The sequence below is a fragment of the Coffea arabica genome, chromosome 4e, assembly GCF_036785885.1.
Source record: "Coffea arabica cultivar ET-39 chromosome 4e, Coffea Arabica ET-39 HiFi, whole genome shotgun sequence".
Taxonomy (NCBI): Eukaryota; Viridiplantae; Streptophyta; class Magnoliopsida; order Gentianales; family Rubiaceae; genus Coffea; species Coffea arabica.
This window is the reverse complement of record NC_092317.1, coordinates 8,710,578-8,727,265: the sequence shown is the minus strand read 5'-3', so window position 1 is coordinate 8,727,265 and position 16,688 is coordinate 8,710,578. Positions and strand designations below refer to the sequence as shown.

The following is a 16,688-nucleotide window of genomic DNA, read 5'->3' as shown; positions in this document are numbered from 1 at the left end:
ACATAAAACAAGTAGCTCGAGTTCGAGGTCGAACTCAATCAAATCGAATTCGAGCCAAACTTTTGACCAAGCCGCTCATAAGCTACTCGCAAGCAACTTGGCTCGCCAACGCTCCTATTTTAGACATTATTTTGATGTTTCTCTCCCCTTTTAGGGTAGATTTTGGACATATTTTATATGGATAAAACTTTTCTACACTACCACTAATAGTGTATTTAGCGTATATTAACTTTGGTTAGAACATGTTGCACTGGGATTGACATGTCTAGTTAGAACATTTTGCAAGAAATTTTTTTTTTTTTTGGTAGCAGGGAGTAATGGGATTTAAGGATCAGAAAGGGAGTAATGGGATTTAAGAATCAGAAAGGCGAGAGAGAGATTTGAATTTATGATAACTTCAAAAGAATTCTTTGACACTATATAGGCTTGCCCTTTTTGTGGATAATGGATGGTATGGTGCTGGAAAATGGAGCTTGAACTGATAAAATAAAAGGACGGAGATAAAACCATTTCTGAAGTTGCCCAACAATTTGATTCTTTAAAAACAAATGTTGGTTGAATTCTGTAACTCGCTCAGCTATAGTTTTCACTATAGCGAACCGAATGACTGATTCTTAGCAGTTGATGATGGCAAATTCATTTCCATACTGATTCATCATCCCAAAATTGATTGCATACAAGCCACCATTTCATAACTGAGAACTCTATGGGCATCACCACACAAACATTCTATAAATGAATCTACCAAATAAAAAAAAAAAAATGTTGCGATTCTGTCTCACTGAAACAGCAGGTTCTACACTCTTCAGTATTTGTTGCTATCCCTGATGAACAAGAAAGAGTTTCGAAGACTAATAGAGCTGACACAGATTCATGAGATGGAAGAAAATAACAAGGAAGAATTTGTTCCCCCAAAGCCAAAAGAATTTGACATGGCCGCTTTGATAATCATCTCCTTTGAAGCAGTAAGAGGCATGAAGTCATTACTGAAAACTGGATCTGGTTCTGTTAGATTAAGTGTCAATGGAGCAATCCCCTGCCATGATATTTCCACACGAGAAAAGGAACACAAATATCAGTTCACAATAACCAAAGGACCTCAATCTGTGCCCAAGAAAGTTTTCCAGTAGACCAGACTTGACTCAAATGAAGGGAATTTCCCATGAAAGGCATCCCAAATTTTGCAAAATAACAAAAGTAACTAGGTTGAGAGATGCTATTAATTTGCAGCATTAGCCTGCCCCATATGGGAAGCTTTCACCTATAGAAAGAAATTCCAGCAATTTAATTATATGCGGTAGCACCAGACTTGCATCCGCATAATCACATTCTATTACTGATATTGTGAAAAAGTTCACCAATATGTGTCCCAGGATTTGGTGAGCTCGTGCTAAATGCTTTTTGTGATTAAAGGTAAGAGGGTAATTAAGGAAATGTTGATTATGGTTTGAAGGACATTGGAAATCTTGACTGAACTTCCCTTACATGGTGTATAGCCAAAACAGTGAATATTGCTTCCACAGCTCCAGCTGCCCCAAGAAGATGGCCCATAGCTCCCTGATTCATGTTATTCGAACATTACAAATTTAGGATTTTGCAGGCACGGAAGATAAAACATTGTAACACATTAATCATAATACAAATTTTCTACGCAGTGATGGGCAAAAGGGTTGTTGGATCATACAAGCTACTACAAGATCAATTACGAACCATTTCAATTGCTTTATTTTCCAAGACAAAGTCAAGCCAGTGAGTTTTATTTCCCTTTTTGGGACAACTGAAAATAAAACAAATTTAACAGACTCTATCCCTTTTCTGATCGAAGTACCATACTTTTCTTTTTTTGTGCCAGAAGTACCTTCCCACCTTTCAACTCTCCCCAAATTTCTATCCCAGTCCCAATGAGGTGAGAGATTTAAGATAACCTATAACTAACCCCACCCTTACCAGGCTTTGCAATTTCTCCCTCCCTCTCTTTCTAAAATTTGATAAAAGAGAATTCTTATCAGTTTCAAAATGTGACAAGTGGCATCAAAACAAGCAGAAAATATAAGTTGCAGTTGCCACAAACCCCAACCACAAAGGATAGTCCAATATCAACAATTTGGTAGATTAAGGGCTGGAAAAGTGGTTCCTGGTGCTGGAAATGAAGTTAACAGTGGATTTAAGTTCCCTATTCTTAGTTTTGAGCTTGTGAATTTGAGAACGGATTCCTTGGTGTCAATGGAGGGGTAGAGTTATTGGTGCTGTTTGGTGTTCGCAAGACCTTGGCTGAGGTTGATAAGGGCTTTGGAAATCTCTATTTACGGTGCTTAATAATGATTGTTGTCACAACTTTACAGAATGGAACAAACTCTGAGTGTGAGAAGTGCGGGAAGATGAAACATAATGCGGGAAAAGGGTGATGCATCTGGCTCTACTCTATGGACACATCACACGAGATATCATATAAAAGTAGGTTTAACTTGTTATTCATGAATTTCAAAAGGTGAGTTTCATCACCCAAACAGTAATTCCTAGTTAATCGGAGAAAACAAAAAAACTAAATGCTTTTTGCTCCCCACCCTCCTTTCTGAACTCTAACAATTTGAACAAGAAAACAAAAGCAAGGTAGTGAAATGGGTGCTAAAATGTCAGTCAAAAAAAAATGTAAGATCAACAAATATAATTACAGAAATAGTTGTTCAACAGGATGACAATCTCTAAATCCTGTAATTCAACGTGAAGAAGAAGATCCACATAAAGTTCCTGAAAATTTTGGAACTCTTATCATTTTGACAATGCAATCTCCAAATGACCCTGATATACTGAATGTCCGAGAAAACCCAATAGTATGATATGCATATTACCTTTGTAGAAGACAAGGCCAAAGAACCAGATGTTGCATGTGTTGAAAATACAGATTTTATCGCATTCGCTTCGACAGCGTCACCTAAGTATTAAAGTAACATATGAGTGGAAATATTCAAAAAAAAAAAAAATAGTGCAGAAAATACTCAATACTTTCATGACAATTAGTAAGTTCTTAGTGAATGGTTCTGCAATTGGACAATTTACCCAAAGGTGTAGATGTAGCATGGGCATTAATGTAATCCACTTGGTTAGGATGGAGACCAGACTGCCAGTGTCAGAAAAGCAAACTGTTAGAAACATTTTCATCAATACAGCAACACAAAAATTGTTTAAAGTTTCCCAAGATTCTTAACATCTGAATGCATAAGAACCAAAAGAGTAGGACTTAAAAGGGAGGTCAAGTCCATGCACACAAGTTCTAGGGAGTTCTTCTTATCCTTCAACAAGCAGCTTATATAATTACCTCCCACATCTTCCCCACACTCTCTTACAACCCCAAAAAGAAATCTTACAAAAACCAAATGCTTTTCGCTCCCCACCTAAACCCTGACAGAAGAAAGAACAGAATTTTAGAAACTTGCTTGTGCACCACTAAAATAGTATAGATATGTGAGAGAATAACCCAAAAAGTAACAGGTGGCAAAGCTCCAAAGAGGAATCACCTGAAATCTCGTTATGTTATCTTGTTATGTTGTCAGACAAGATTATGTTTTGTTATGCTTCTTGAAAGTGACCAACTATATGAACAAAGAGTGTTAAAGTAATTGGAAAAATCTATAGATATTTGTCCACTAGTCATGCTTATAAAACCTACAAGAAAACACGAAATGGACAATGCTGACCTGCTCTAAAGCACGTGTCATGGCTAAAATGGCACCCCTTCCGTCAGCATGTGGTTGTGTAATGTGATATGCATCACCTGAAGAAAGAAATATGTGCAGTTACAAGCTCAACAGAAGAATGAATAGAAGGATCAAGGGATAAGAAAATGTATGATTGCAGTACTATCGTAACAAACAATCCAAAGCCCAAACCTGACATCCCATAACCACGGAGTTCTGCATAGATTTTAGCTCCTCGCCTCTGTGCATGTTCTAGCTCCTTAAGAAATTAAAAGAAGTCACTGCAATCAATGAAAGATTTCAAGAAAAGCATATTTAAGAAGCACAAAAAGTTGTTTAACAACTGAATCCATAAAAAGGACTTTTCCTGAGATTTGTACATACCTATGCGAAGTTATCCGTTAGAAATTCATAATAGGGCTTTTCATGAGCTTTGTACATCCAAAAGTTACCTTTCTTTTATCTGTTAATTTCCTCCCATTCTCTCACTTACCAATCAAAAGTAAAAAAAGGAATTACTAACAGACACATGCAATCATTTTGCATCTAATGCATGTTCTGCCATTTTCTCGATTGACATTTATCCTCAGAGTCCACTAGTATGTGTGAACTAGTGAAAAATGTGACTCAATATACATATTGTCATCAAATAAGCCACTAATTGCATGTAAAACATTACATAGACCAACCAAGAAAACCTCAAGACCAAGTAGAAATTGGATGCTACAACTTATTTTCTTAATTGGGATAATGATCTTCACATCTTATATTTCTGCAAAGGGAAGTTTGATTACTATATCTGTGACTAAACTCACCTCCAACACCATGATACCAGAACCTTCAGCTATCCTGTATTTTAATAAAAGTTAAGAGAAGCTGAAAGAACTTGTGTTATGCAATCCAATATACTCAGGATAACAGACAAGCAACTTACACAAATCCATCACGGCCACAATCAAATGGTCTTGAAGCTTCTTCAGGGACAGAATTGTACTTTGTGGTCAATGCCCTCGATCTGCAAACAAAAAAGTAAGTAGCATTAATGCTAGTATTTTCCATGGCTTCATGCAGACTTTTCTTTCCGGGAAGGTGATACTTTTGCATTTTGAAAAAATTGGAAAAGTAGATAAGATTCTTCTCCAGATGTTTAGCAAATGACAGAGTATTGCCTTGTGAAATGGAAAAAAACCAACTACTGTTTATTTTCCTATGTTTCAGCAGACAAATAATGCAATATAGAAGAAAGAAAAGAAAGGATCTAATAGATAAGCCAGCAATAAAAAGTTCTAATTTTTCAAAGCTTAAGGAGCAATGAGTTTCAATGATTATGACTGCAAAAATGAAATAGATAAATAATACAAGTGCTTAACATCAATCGTTAGCACATTGGCCATGAAAATAAAGCTCAAAATGTTTAGACACCTCTACACATTTTATTTCTCGCTCACTTACCTAATGTCAAAAAACATACAATTCCACCCATAAGACATTAAAAAACACTCCCTGCCAAAAGCCAACATATTCTGCTCCTCTTCGTGACTTTGCGACAAATATCTAGGATGTCAATCATATGTTTACCAGACAACAGTACAAACTGTCTATTAAAAAGCAATACAAGCCGACAAAGCTGAAGCATCACTAGAAACAACTTAGATGCGGGAGCTTTAACTATCGTTAATAGTGAAACAATTCAAGTCTAATCCAAATAGAACAGAAAATTAATGATAGATGCATCTGAGTGAAATAGGTTAGCTAATTTTTCACTTATTTATGATGAGCAAGCAAGAGCTCATTGCTATCTTGCCCCACATTTTTATGCATTCAGATATCCCTCAGCAAAATAAAGCAAAAGATGTAAGCCAGGACAATCATCCAAAATCAACAATTGCCTTACCTACAAAATCCTGCTATTGACAATGCATCTATACTGGCTTCAGTACCCCCAGCAACCATGACATCAGCATCTCCAAATTGAATCATCCTAGCAGCGTCGCCTATAGAATGCGCTCCGGTAGCACAGGCTGTCACTGCGGCATGATTTGGCCCCTAAATTCAAAGTCAAGACTAGAATATACAACTACATCCATATTATTACAACTCTCTCTCTCTCTCTCTCTCTCTCTCTCTCTCTGCCTTCATTACATCCTCTTTATGTAAGAGTTAGGAATTGATCACATACCTGGAACCCATAAGTCATGCTCACATGCCCAGAAGCCATATTGATCAGTATCCGTGGGATGAAAAATGGACTGAGCCGGCGTAGGCGCTTCATTCAAAGGAGGAGATGTCATTTTAATGAAAAAATGTCACATTATGTGAGCAATGTCAGAGGTTATTTTCAAGTCTCTAGCTGAGACCAACAGAAATAGACTGAGTAATGACAAAATTCATTTCAGACTGCAGACAAATCAACCAACCTTCTCACAAATTATTCTCGATGCATCCAATATATCACAGATGCTCCCAGTTCCCGCCCCGATGGAGACGCCCTGATAATTTGCATCTTATATACTAAGTATACCAAATAAAAAGTTGAGAGCATAAACCTTTCTATCACAAAACGAAGTCATTACAGTTTTTTCCTTCTCATTTTGTTCACTAGGCAACCAATTCGCAGCTTTAAGAGCCTCATCAGCAGCACATAGAGCATAGCCTATAAACCTTGCAATTGATCTATGGTCCTGAAAACAATGCCAGCTAAAACATTACCATATACATATTGTGGCTTAAGAAATACTCTTTATGTACATACTGCAAAAGCCGTGCCCTCCAACCAGAAACAATTGAGAGGGATGAAGTCTAATCTCAAAAATGGTCAAATTTCACCAAATTGACATCACAAATCTGGTAGGTATCATTTTATCATAATAGTTAGTTTATTTTTAGATTTTCTTTTAACAAGATTTATGTTCAGCTTTTTGGACTTCTAAGTAACTTAATTTACAGTTAAACAAAAAGGCCTTAAGATTTTATATGTTATCATAATTATGATATAGTCAATCAATCAGTTCTCTTAACAGTAAACATGTACAATTTTGGCCATTTGCTTACCTGGTAGGGGAACATTAACCATCAAACATTATGATTATTTGCCAAAAAGTGGTCTTACAAGTCCATCATTGCTATGACATACTAAAAGCATTTAAATTTCCAGCATTGAAATCACACTCAAATTAGAATATGAGAAGAAACAAGTTACTCATCTGAAAAACAGATAAAGAAATAAATAATTGAATTTGGCATTCCTTCACTTAGACAAACTACGTCCAGGATCCAAAGCCTGCAATAGATCAAATTTTGGTCTAAGCTAGTTCATATCCCCTTTCTCAAATTCATTTTAGTTGCCACTCAGACCAAAGCATTATAATCTAGAAAAGACCTATTACCTTAGAATTTAGCCACAACGCCTCATTGAATTCACCCGCGTTGCTCCCACAAGGCACAATTGCAGCAACTTTGGATGCCAACTGATCAAATGTAAGCAACTGGATATCTTTATCAAATCCATCCATCTTCAAATCTTCAGGGGTTATTGCTCTCACTCCACATTGCCCTGCTGTTAGGCACTTCCAAGTCGTCTCTACCCCACACCCCAAAGGTGTCACCAACCCTAGCCCTGCCACAATCCCACCATAAGAAGCAAAAATGCACTTCCTGGTTCCTCATGCACACACGATATATCAACTTCACAGCAAAATATAAGTCCTTTCTTCAAAATTCTAATCATATTAACCTTACAAAATAAGGGCTCGAGTTCAATTCATCCCATACTTTGATCATTAACATCATTGAATTACCTCCCTCCACCTCACAGTTTTCATCAAAATTCAGATTTTTTTCTTTCTTATTTTTCATTTTTTCTAATGACTTTGTATGCTTCATTTATGAAGTAATCTAGTAATTCACAAATCATAAACGATACTCTTGCTACTACTTTAAATAAACCACTCTAGGGAGAATGAATTTCACTACATTTCTTACCTCTTTTTCATTTCACATCTTTCTTTTTAAATCAATTTTAGACACAAAAAAAATGACCACTCCAATAATATCCCTTTAACATATTCTTCTTCCTTCTCATTTCTTTTTGAAAAAAGAATGGAATTTTACATGAAAAACAACAATGAAATTTAACTTTTTCTAGACCCTTAATTCTATCTTATCACCATATTCAAGAAAATAAGAACAAAATGAGTACCCGTGACTACAACTCTCCGAAGGGGCCTAGACGGGGGAGGCCCAAAGGCTGCAGAAGAGGAAAACAGTCTACCGAGCAGCTGATTGTGATGTTGCCGTCTTATTTTACTGAAATAGTGGTGAATTCCATTGCCAAACCCCCACATTTTCATCCCAGAATTCGCTGTTTTCCTCTTCCTCGGAAACCCATTCAGTAGCTGTCCTGGGTTTAACCTCTTTGGTCGAGATTAGTTTGCTGGACATAAGTACCCTTATGAATCGGACTTACTTTTTGCTTGTAAATTTCTGTTTTCTTTTCTTCCTCCATTCTTCTCATTTTGACTTATTAAATCTCATATTTGAGTTTGAATTTATTATTATTTGAGTTCAGTTCAGTCAAATTTTGATAAATTAAACTCATACAAATTTATGTGTATAAGTATGTATTCAAAATTTATGTTCAATTACTCGGATTTAAAATAAATTCAAAAAGATAATAAATATTGAAACTCAATTCAATTATTTGATTTAAGTATATATTTTTCTTGTCAAAAATTTGATCTAAGTACATAATTAATCTATTATCTATTAATTCCATTGGAATCAAATTTAACGTAAGAAATTTTCTTTTATGACTTTTCATACTTTTTGTTTATTATACTTAAATAATATTATATACATATATAATAGGATAAAAAATAGTTGAATACATAAATTATAATTGGTCAAATATATGCCACACAACTAGAAAAATCTTAATAAATTATTGTATGTGAAAAATTAGATGTGCATGATTAAAAGAGAAAATTACTTTTCAAAATTCTAATATTCAGCATGATAATGAATAAATGTCTCTTAAATTCCGGGATTTTACCTTCTTAGGCCACTTGGGTACTTTAGTAATTTCATCTTACGGAAAACTCCTTAAACCTTCTCCCACTCCCCCGGGAATCCCACTTTCTCCGGCCACCTTCTCTATCCTCTTTCTCTAATGGCGACGGCGGCAGTGGCAGGGCCCCGAAAAGTCCCGCGACCCGGTCGCGGCGGCGTAATCTCACACAACTTAACCGAAGAAGAAGCTCGGGTAAAAGCCATAGCCGAAATAGTATCCAACATGGTAGACCTTTCACGCAAGGGCGAAAATGTAGACCTAAACGCATTAAAATCCGCCGCTTGCCGGAAATACGGGCTTTCGAGGGCTCCGAAGCTCGTAGAAATGATCGCTGCTCTTCCGGAATCTGAGCGCGAGTCTCTTCTCCCTAAACTCCGCGCTAAACCAGTTCGTACGGCGTCCGGAATTGCCGTCGTGGCGGTTATGTCGAAACCTCATCGGTGTCCTCATATTGCTACAACGGGGAATATATGTGTTTATTGCCCCGGTGGACCGGATTCTGATTTTGAATATAGTACTCAGTCTTATACTGGATATGAGCCTACTAGCATGCGTGCAATTCGAGCTAGGTGAGGTTTATTTTCTTCAACTTAATTGAAAAATGAGCATTTTATCATGATTTTTAATATCGATTAGGAAATTGTTAGAAAATTTAGTCTTGATTATCCTTTCCTAATGGGTTGTCAGGATGAATTTAAGTAAAAGTAATGGAATTGTGAATATACAGATGCTGGAAAAAGGTTGTCGGATGGTGAGGAATGGGACGAACATATTAGAAGAAGAGGGAAAGAGTGATTCTGCTAAAGCGATGTAATTTTGCTTGAATTTTTAGTTTTACCTGTGCATTGGAGTCTTAGCTTTGACTGCATTCAAATTACACTAAAAGAAAAATCTTGATGAAAACTTGCTAATGGGATGTTGGGCAATGGGATCAATTTAATGAAGAAATAATGAAATGGGTAAAAAGATATAGAGTTGTTATGTTAAGCTTGATATATAGTTAAAATTGATGTTGTATACCTTCTAATTACCTGTTGTGTAGATTAATCCATGTTTACTTGGTATGGGACGAGAGACAGAAGAATTGTCCTTCACTAACAGTTGAAATGGATGGTAACAGGACAGGTCTGGTTGGTGCAGTAATACCCGTTCCTATGGGTTGCATGGGTGCAGTAAACTCATGTGACTTTGTAATGTGAAGCGAAAATGATGTTCTCACTAATACCCGAGCAACTATTTTGTTGCACTCGGATGCCAAGGGAACAACATTGTTCTGTTAAGATGGTTATCAACTGTATTGGCAAGAGATTAAGACTTGTTGTTGGCTTTGTTGGTATTTTCAATTGAGTTCTGGATTTTCGGGGGAAGTATCTGATCTAATTGCATGATAGTGGCACCTGTTTCTTTTTGTCAGATGTGTTCCATTTCCACATCATCTTTCAAACTCTTTAAGCTTTTTATGGGAATCTTGAGTGCCATTTTAAGCGAGATTCCATGAAATTCTCTTAATTGAACTAGTCAAAGAAGAACCATACTAGTGCAAGTAATAGAAGAAAGCATGAGAGCCCACTCAAGGTGTCTTTCTCAATGTAGTTTTCTTAGAAGTACATGTTTATGTTTAGATAATCTGATAAGCAAATAGAGGCCGTTCAGGTTGGGCAGAACAGCAAATTGTCTTGTAGATTATCATATGGGGAGGAATGGCAATTATTTTTCAAGCCTTTAGGGATATAAATGTTCCGTTTTGACTTCCTTGAGAAGGGGTCCAGTTTATCAGACCCCTAACATTTTATTTATTTATTTATAAATCACTCTTAGCACAGTAATTTTATTTATTTATTTATTTTTGTAATGCCTTCCTGGTAATTTTGTGAAATGAATCATCTTTTGAGCCTATGTTTTGTCGTGCTTTCAGTAAATTGAACAATGGTGAGAGAAATTCTAAATCCTTGTTTAGAGATAAGGAATTCTCATAGTGTATAATGTTTTGATTGCTGTTCTCATGTTATTTTCAGGTATAACCCCTATGTGCAAGCTAGAAGTAGGATAGATCAACTGAAGAGGTTAGGTCATAGTGTTGATAAGGTATGGCGTCATCTGTCCAGCTTTCTTTTCAGTTTTTCCTCCCTTCCCTCTGTACGGAGTTTGTAATTACTGCTTTCTGATGTCTTTCTCTCTTTCTCTCATATGCAGGTTGAGTTTATCTTGATGGGAGGAACTTTTATGTCCTTGCCATCTGATTACCGTGATTATTTTATCCGGAATCTTCATGATGCTCTATCAGGACATACTTCTGCAAATGTTGAAGAAGCAGTTGCTTATTCTGAACACAGTGCTGTAAAATGCATTGGAATGACTATCGAAACGTAAGTGATAATGTCATAGATGTTTTAACTTTTTGTGGACATCCTGAGATACTTTGTGTTTTTTTGTTTAGCATTTAAACTGAGTATAACCTATGTTTATTATTTCTAAAGCATTTTTTTGTGGATTGTCTGCAAGAATTGGGTTGAGACAACTTATGATCCAATAAAAGCAATTTTGTGGCTGTGAGATCATGTTCTGTGTGACTAATGATTCTCTTTACAACCAACCAGGCGGCCGGACTATTGCCTTGGGCCTCATCTTAGGCAAATGCTTTCATATGGCTGCACGCGGTTGGAGATTGGAGTTCAGAGCACATATGAAGATGTAGCACGTGATACAAATAGAGGTCACACAGTAGCAGCTGTTGCTGATTGTTTTTCCCTAGCAAAGGATGCTGGATTTAAGGTTCTCGTTTGTCTATTCTCATGATTTTAACTGTTATTGTCTATTAAATTTGAGAGAGAGAGAGAGTGTGTGTGTGTGTGTATCATACAATTTTCTTGTAGGAAATCCTGTTTTTATTTCTTCCTGTTTTGAGTTATTGGTTATGGTAGTCACCAATACTTGAATGGCTTGTCTAAAGTACTTGGGAAGAATGAATTTTGTAATTGAAACCTTTCATTGAGGAAAGGGACCAAAATCTGTAGTAAGATATCGATTTTGAAAGGAGAAAGTTAGTTTATGATATAAAAAGCAGAGCAGCCAAGATGGCAAATGGTTAGTGCAAAAGAATATGTCTCCAAATCACATTCTTCTTCAATGGAAAATCCAAAAGCTGGGAAAGAATGTGCACGATTTTGATCTGCAGTCTCTGTCAATTTGAAGGATTTGGGGAGCCAGGAGCCAGCATGTGTGGGAAGACATGCAGGATATAAATACAAAGTTAGAAGTAAAGAATAAAAAGGAGCAACTACATCTCTTTCTGAATTCTAGTTCTTCTGATCCTAAGAGGAAGTTAAGTTTGTTTTGTGTAGCACAGTTGCATGGCCTTTTATATTGATTTGTGCTTCTATGATTTCAGTTTTGGTGGGGCATTGTGTCATGATTCTTCCTATCCTTTCTGTGTTTTGTGATTTGACTTTGTTGTTGAATCACTTCATCTTTTATTTTAGGTAGTTGCTCATATGATGCCTGATCTCCCAAATGTTGGGGTTGAAAGAGACATGGAGAGTTTTAAGGAGTTTTTTGAGAGCCCATTGTTTAGGGCTGATGGTCTCAAAATATACCCTACACTTGTTATTCGTGGTACTGGACTTTATGAACTCTGGAAAACTGGCAGGTACATGATCACGGTTACTTGAAAGTACATATCTCTTTAGCCTGCCTTCTTGAGATTCCAATCATTACTTTTTCTACCAGTACAACTTGGTCAGCACTAGTGTACAAGTTGACTATTTCGTCGTCTTCTCCTTTCTACCATGCTTTTGAACTGTTGAGAATTTCCTTTTTGTATTAAGAGTGCCAGTGTCCGAAGTTTCATCTTCATTCCAAGCAAACTGTTTATGTGAAAGCAATATGAAGAAGGAAAAGGAAAAGGAAAATCTCTTGCTTACAGTATGAGCAGTATTCTAAGCACGGGTATTCAAGCTCTACGGTTTTATGATATCTTTGGTTTAAAACTGCCTTTTGAAGGGTTACACTACTTGCAGGTATAGGAATTATCCACCTGAGCAGCTTGTTGACATTGTAGCTAGGATCTTGGCAATGGTTCCCCCATGGACACGTGTCTATAGAGTTCAGCGTGATATCCCTATGCCTCTGGTAACTTCTGGGGTTGAGAAAGGGAATCTGCGGGAGCTAGCATTGGCTCGGATGGAAGATTTGGGCTTGAAATGTCGAGATGTTCGAACACGTGAAGCTGGAATCCAAGTAAGTGGATTTCATTATTAATGCTTGAAACATGCCCTGTCCTAGAATTAGAATGTATCAAAACTAATTATTCACCTTCCCTTCCTGATTATACTTCAGGACATTCACAACAAAATAAAGCCGGAAGAAGTTGAGCTTGTTCGTCGTGATTATACTGCAAATGAGGGCTGGGAAACTTTCCTTTCATATGAGGATACACGCCAGGTAATTTGAACTTTTTCCTGCACCTTGCATCCTAACTTCAAAAGAAAGGGGGAAAAAGGTGGAAAGAGCAATTTTTGCAAATGTGCCACTTGTCAACATGGCATATATTCTCCTCTGCTTTACTGATGGGCTGAAACATGGTTAGTGTGTTATACAAACAGTTCAATGGTCAGTGCAAAAGATTTCTTATTTCTTTTTTATAGTAAGCATATGCTGACTTTCAGCTGAATGTTATCTAGCACTTCATGATGCGAGAGCATACTTTGCATCTTTGAAGTTAAGTCTTGATGAAGGTATTAAAAACTCTTAAGTCCTATGTCTGATGCCATAACAGATAACGCATAGAGTGGGTTTCTAAGAGCTGCTTTTTTTATTGATGACAAAATCGGAAACTTATGTACATGTTATCTTGGAAATTTTCAACTGCAAGAGATTTTTAAAGCATAAAAACTCACTAGTGTCTTCAAGCCACTTTTTTGTCTGTTTGTAGATATCTATAAACCTAGGAAAATTGATGCAAATACTTAGGCAATGCATTTTGTCAGATCAAAAGATGCTGTGTACTAATCCTTCCACCCTACTTTCATTTTTCTTTATTTGCTGGGCATATAAACCTCATTGAACATTAACTGCCTTTTTTTATGGTGGGTTCTGTTGGTGTGTATCTATAATTACTTTGGATCCAAATAATTTCTTTTTTTCCCTTTAGTTGCTACATTACCCAGTGATGCTATGCCTGATAATGATCTTAATTACCTTTTGGTTGTGGATAAAGAAACCTATGCTTCCTTCAGACTCTTTAATTTGCTGATTAATGCAGGATATTCTTGTTGGGCTATTGCGCCTGAGGAAATGTGGGCGCAACGTCACTTGCCCTGAACTCACAGGAAAATGTTCTATTGTTCGGGAACTCCATGTCTATGGAACAGCAGTTCCTGTCCATGGGCGCGATGCTGATAAATTGCAACATCAAGGTTATGGTACACTGCTAATGGAGGAAGCGGAACGAATTGCTCTTAGAGAGCATAGGTCAAAAAAGATAGCTGTCATTTCAGGGGTAGGGACCCGTCATTACTACAGAAAGTTGGGCTACGAGCTAGAAGGTCCTTACATGGTGAAGTACCTCGCATAAGAAGGCTTGCAAGCAACCGCCCATGGAGTTGCCTGGTTTACTGTCCAGTGCTACTTGCATTTTTTATCAAGTACCAGTGTCGGAAGACGAGCATGGCATGGAACCACACGGATCTTTTTCTAGTTGTTGTAGTTGGGGCTTACTAACCTTACATAAATTACCGTGCGTACGGTGTATGTTGGTGTTGAGTTTGCTTAAACCTTTCTTAGTTTTCAGTTTTAGCATGTACATCTGTATTGACAATTCAGTTTAACACGCATATGGCTAGCATGAGCCATGAGGTTTTACGAGGACACGAAATTTGCATTTTTCTTTTTTTGGAGCTGGAAATTTCTGCCTTTCTTCCTTAGCCATAAGAAAAAAAAATTTCAGCAAAAAATCAGTCATTACACAAGGTTTTCTTCCACAAAAACTCTCTTTTCCCTACACTCACGGCTGGAAGAAGGAAAGAGGAAGGACTCCCTCACTCACGGTTTAAACTTGAAGAAATAGGGAATTTTTGTGGAGTTTTATGATTGAATCAGCCTTGGTTTTCAACTGATGATAAGAAGAAGAGGATGAAGGAAATTTTCTTGCTCTCAATTCTCTCTCTCTCTCTCTCTCTCTCTCTCTCTCCAATAAGAAGAAAAGAAAGTGCTCGGTCTTGCAAAAAGAGAAAAGACTAGTAAATTTGGAGACTTGGTCAAGATGTGTTTGATCAAAGTATTTGGTTGGTCTAAAGAGTTCTTGCAAGAAAAATAAATAATATGCAATAAATTGAAACGGACAATAAAATACAACAATTATTTATTATTTACCAAATAAAAGCATGTAATTCAAAGGGAAAAAAAATATACAAATTTCGTGAGTATCCTTCTACACCCATATCACAAAATTTGCATATATTTTTCCCTTTGGATTACATACTTTAATTTGGTAAATGATAAAGAATTATTGTACTTTATTGTCCGTTCCAATTTATTGCATATGATTCGTTTTTCTTGGGGAGATATACTAATTAGTCCAACTAGTGAGATGAGACATGAAATAAAGAGGGATATGGGTGTAGAAAGATATTTTGTGATACTAAGATATTGGGGTGAAAGCGATATTTGGCAAAAGATATTTTGAGAATTAGATATATATAATTTGTAATTGTGCCAATTGTCAATTTATCAAACAAAGCTTTGACCAAACCTCTTGTGACCCAAAACTATCTTGACTTTTTTTTTTTTTTCAGCAACGATACATTTGTATAACCTACTCTATCCTAATCTAGGGGGAGGGGGAGCCTAAGGAGGCTGTGGTGGGGGCTAGTGGGTATACAGACCCAACTAGACCAAGGGAGTGTTATGGCACAACCCTTAGATTTTTTTCGCTGCAGGTGAGGTTTGAACCCTCAACCTACAGCCCAAGGAGTGACTTAAGTCCCTCCCTGGTAGCCACTGAGCCATTGGCCTAGTGGTTCCCAAAACTATCTTGACCAAGACTCCAAATTTCCTAGTCTTTCTTCTTCTTGCAAGACCAAGCCAATTTCACTTTCTTCTCTCCTTGTTGGAGCCGAGAAAGAGAAAGAAAGAGTCGGGTCATAGCTTGACCAAGAACTCTTTAGACCAACCAAATACTTTGACCAAACACATCTTGACCAAGTCTCCAAATTTACTAGTCTTTTCTCTTCTTGCAAGACCGAGCACTTTCTTTTCTTCTTGTTGGAGCCGAGAGAGAGAGAGAGAGAGAGAGAGTTGAGAGCAAGAAAATTTCCTGCATCCTCTTCTTCCTATCATCAGTTGAGAATCAAGGCTGATTCAACCATAAAACTCCACAAAAGTTTCCTATTTCTTCAACTTAAACTGTGAGTGAGGGAGCCTTTCCTCTTTCCTTCTTCCAGCCATGAGTGTAGGGAAAAGAGAGCTTTTGTGGCCCCAAAAGTCGTGTAAAAACTGAAAATTTTCCTCTCTTCCTCACTCAGCCAATCAAGTGGATTTTCAGCAGTTTCTTCAAGTTGCTCTCCAACCAAGTTATTAAGTTTCCATTAGATTCAATGGTGAACATACAATAGGTATCATACAAGCAGAAATAAGACATGTCTCAACCAAAATTTGCAAACAAGAGCTGCACTTACACAGTTTACTCTCTCGACCAAAGCTGGAGGAATTCCAACAAAAATCACAGCCTTAAAACTCAAGTTTCTCCTTAAAACCCACATACATGTCAATATTATTGTATTAGAAAGGGAGATTAAAAGCACACCTGCAGTTTTACAGCCAAAAGTTATGAAAAAGTTGAAAAATCTCATCATCTTTCTCTCTTAGTCCAAGCTGGAAAATTCCAACACATTAGTTGCTTGAAGAAACAAAATTTTCCCCATCAAAAT

At 36.9% G+C, this 16,688-nt stretch overlaps 2 protein-coding genes across 8 annotated transcripts; one reads left to right on the top strand and one right to left on the bottom strand.

The window, feature by feature from the left end:
* Positions 1-655: 655 nt before the first annotated feature.
* Positions 656-8,391, bottom strand: LOC140003917 (3-oxoacyl-[acyl-carrier-protein] synthase, mitochondrial-like). 7 transcript variants are annotated; one of them, XR_011813569.1, is made up of 15 exons: positions 7,894-8,389; positions 7,082-7,311; positions 6,269-6,376; positions 6,113-6,184; positions 5,875-5,961; positions 5,590-5,741; positions 4,630-4,710; positions 4,511-4,544; positions 3,888-3,954; positions 3,696-3,772; positions 3,317-3,399; positions 3,058-3,118; positions 2,850-2,932; positions 1,486-1,557; positions 957-1,036 (listed from the first exon to the last, which is right to left on the bottom strand). XR_011813569.1 is itself a non-coding variant. In XM_072047527.1 (14 exons), exons 1-14 carry the CDS (start codon positions 8,042-8,044, stop codon positions 872-874), a joined length of 1,440 nt encoding a protein of 479 aa, XP_071903628.1. In that variant the 5' UTR covers positions 8,045-8,385; the 3' UTR covers positions 656-871. The 7 variants fall into 7 exon arrangements, 4 of the variants coding, with proteins under 4 accessions (XP_071903628.1, XP_071903629.1, XP_071903630.1 ...); XR_011813568.1 differs by having other exon boundaries at positions 656-1,557; XM_072047527.1 differs by lacking the exon at positions 3,317-3,399 and having other exon boundaries at positions 656-1,036; positions 7,894-8,385.
* A 386-nt stretch (positions 8,392-8,777) lies between these two features.
* On the top strand, positions 8,778-14,628 carry LOC113739831 (elongator complex protein 3). Its single transcript, XM_027267187.2, has 8 exons — positions 8,778-9,332; positions 10,779-10,848; positions 10,957-11,129; positions 11,361-11,535; positions 12,243-12,409; positions 12,780-12,999; positions 13,099-13,203; positions 14,024-14,628. The coding sequence occupies exons 1-8, from the start codon at positions 8,863-8,865 to the stop codon at positions 14,333-14,335; spliced, it is 1,692 nt and encodes a 563-aa protein (XP_027122988.2). The 5' UTR covers positions 8,778-8,862; the 3' UTR covers positions 14,336-14,628.
* Positions 14,629-16,688: the final 2,060 nt, after the last annotated feature.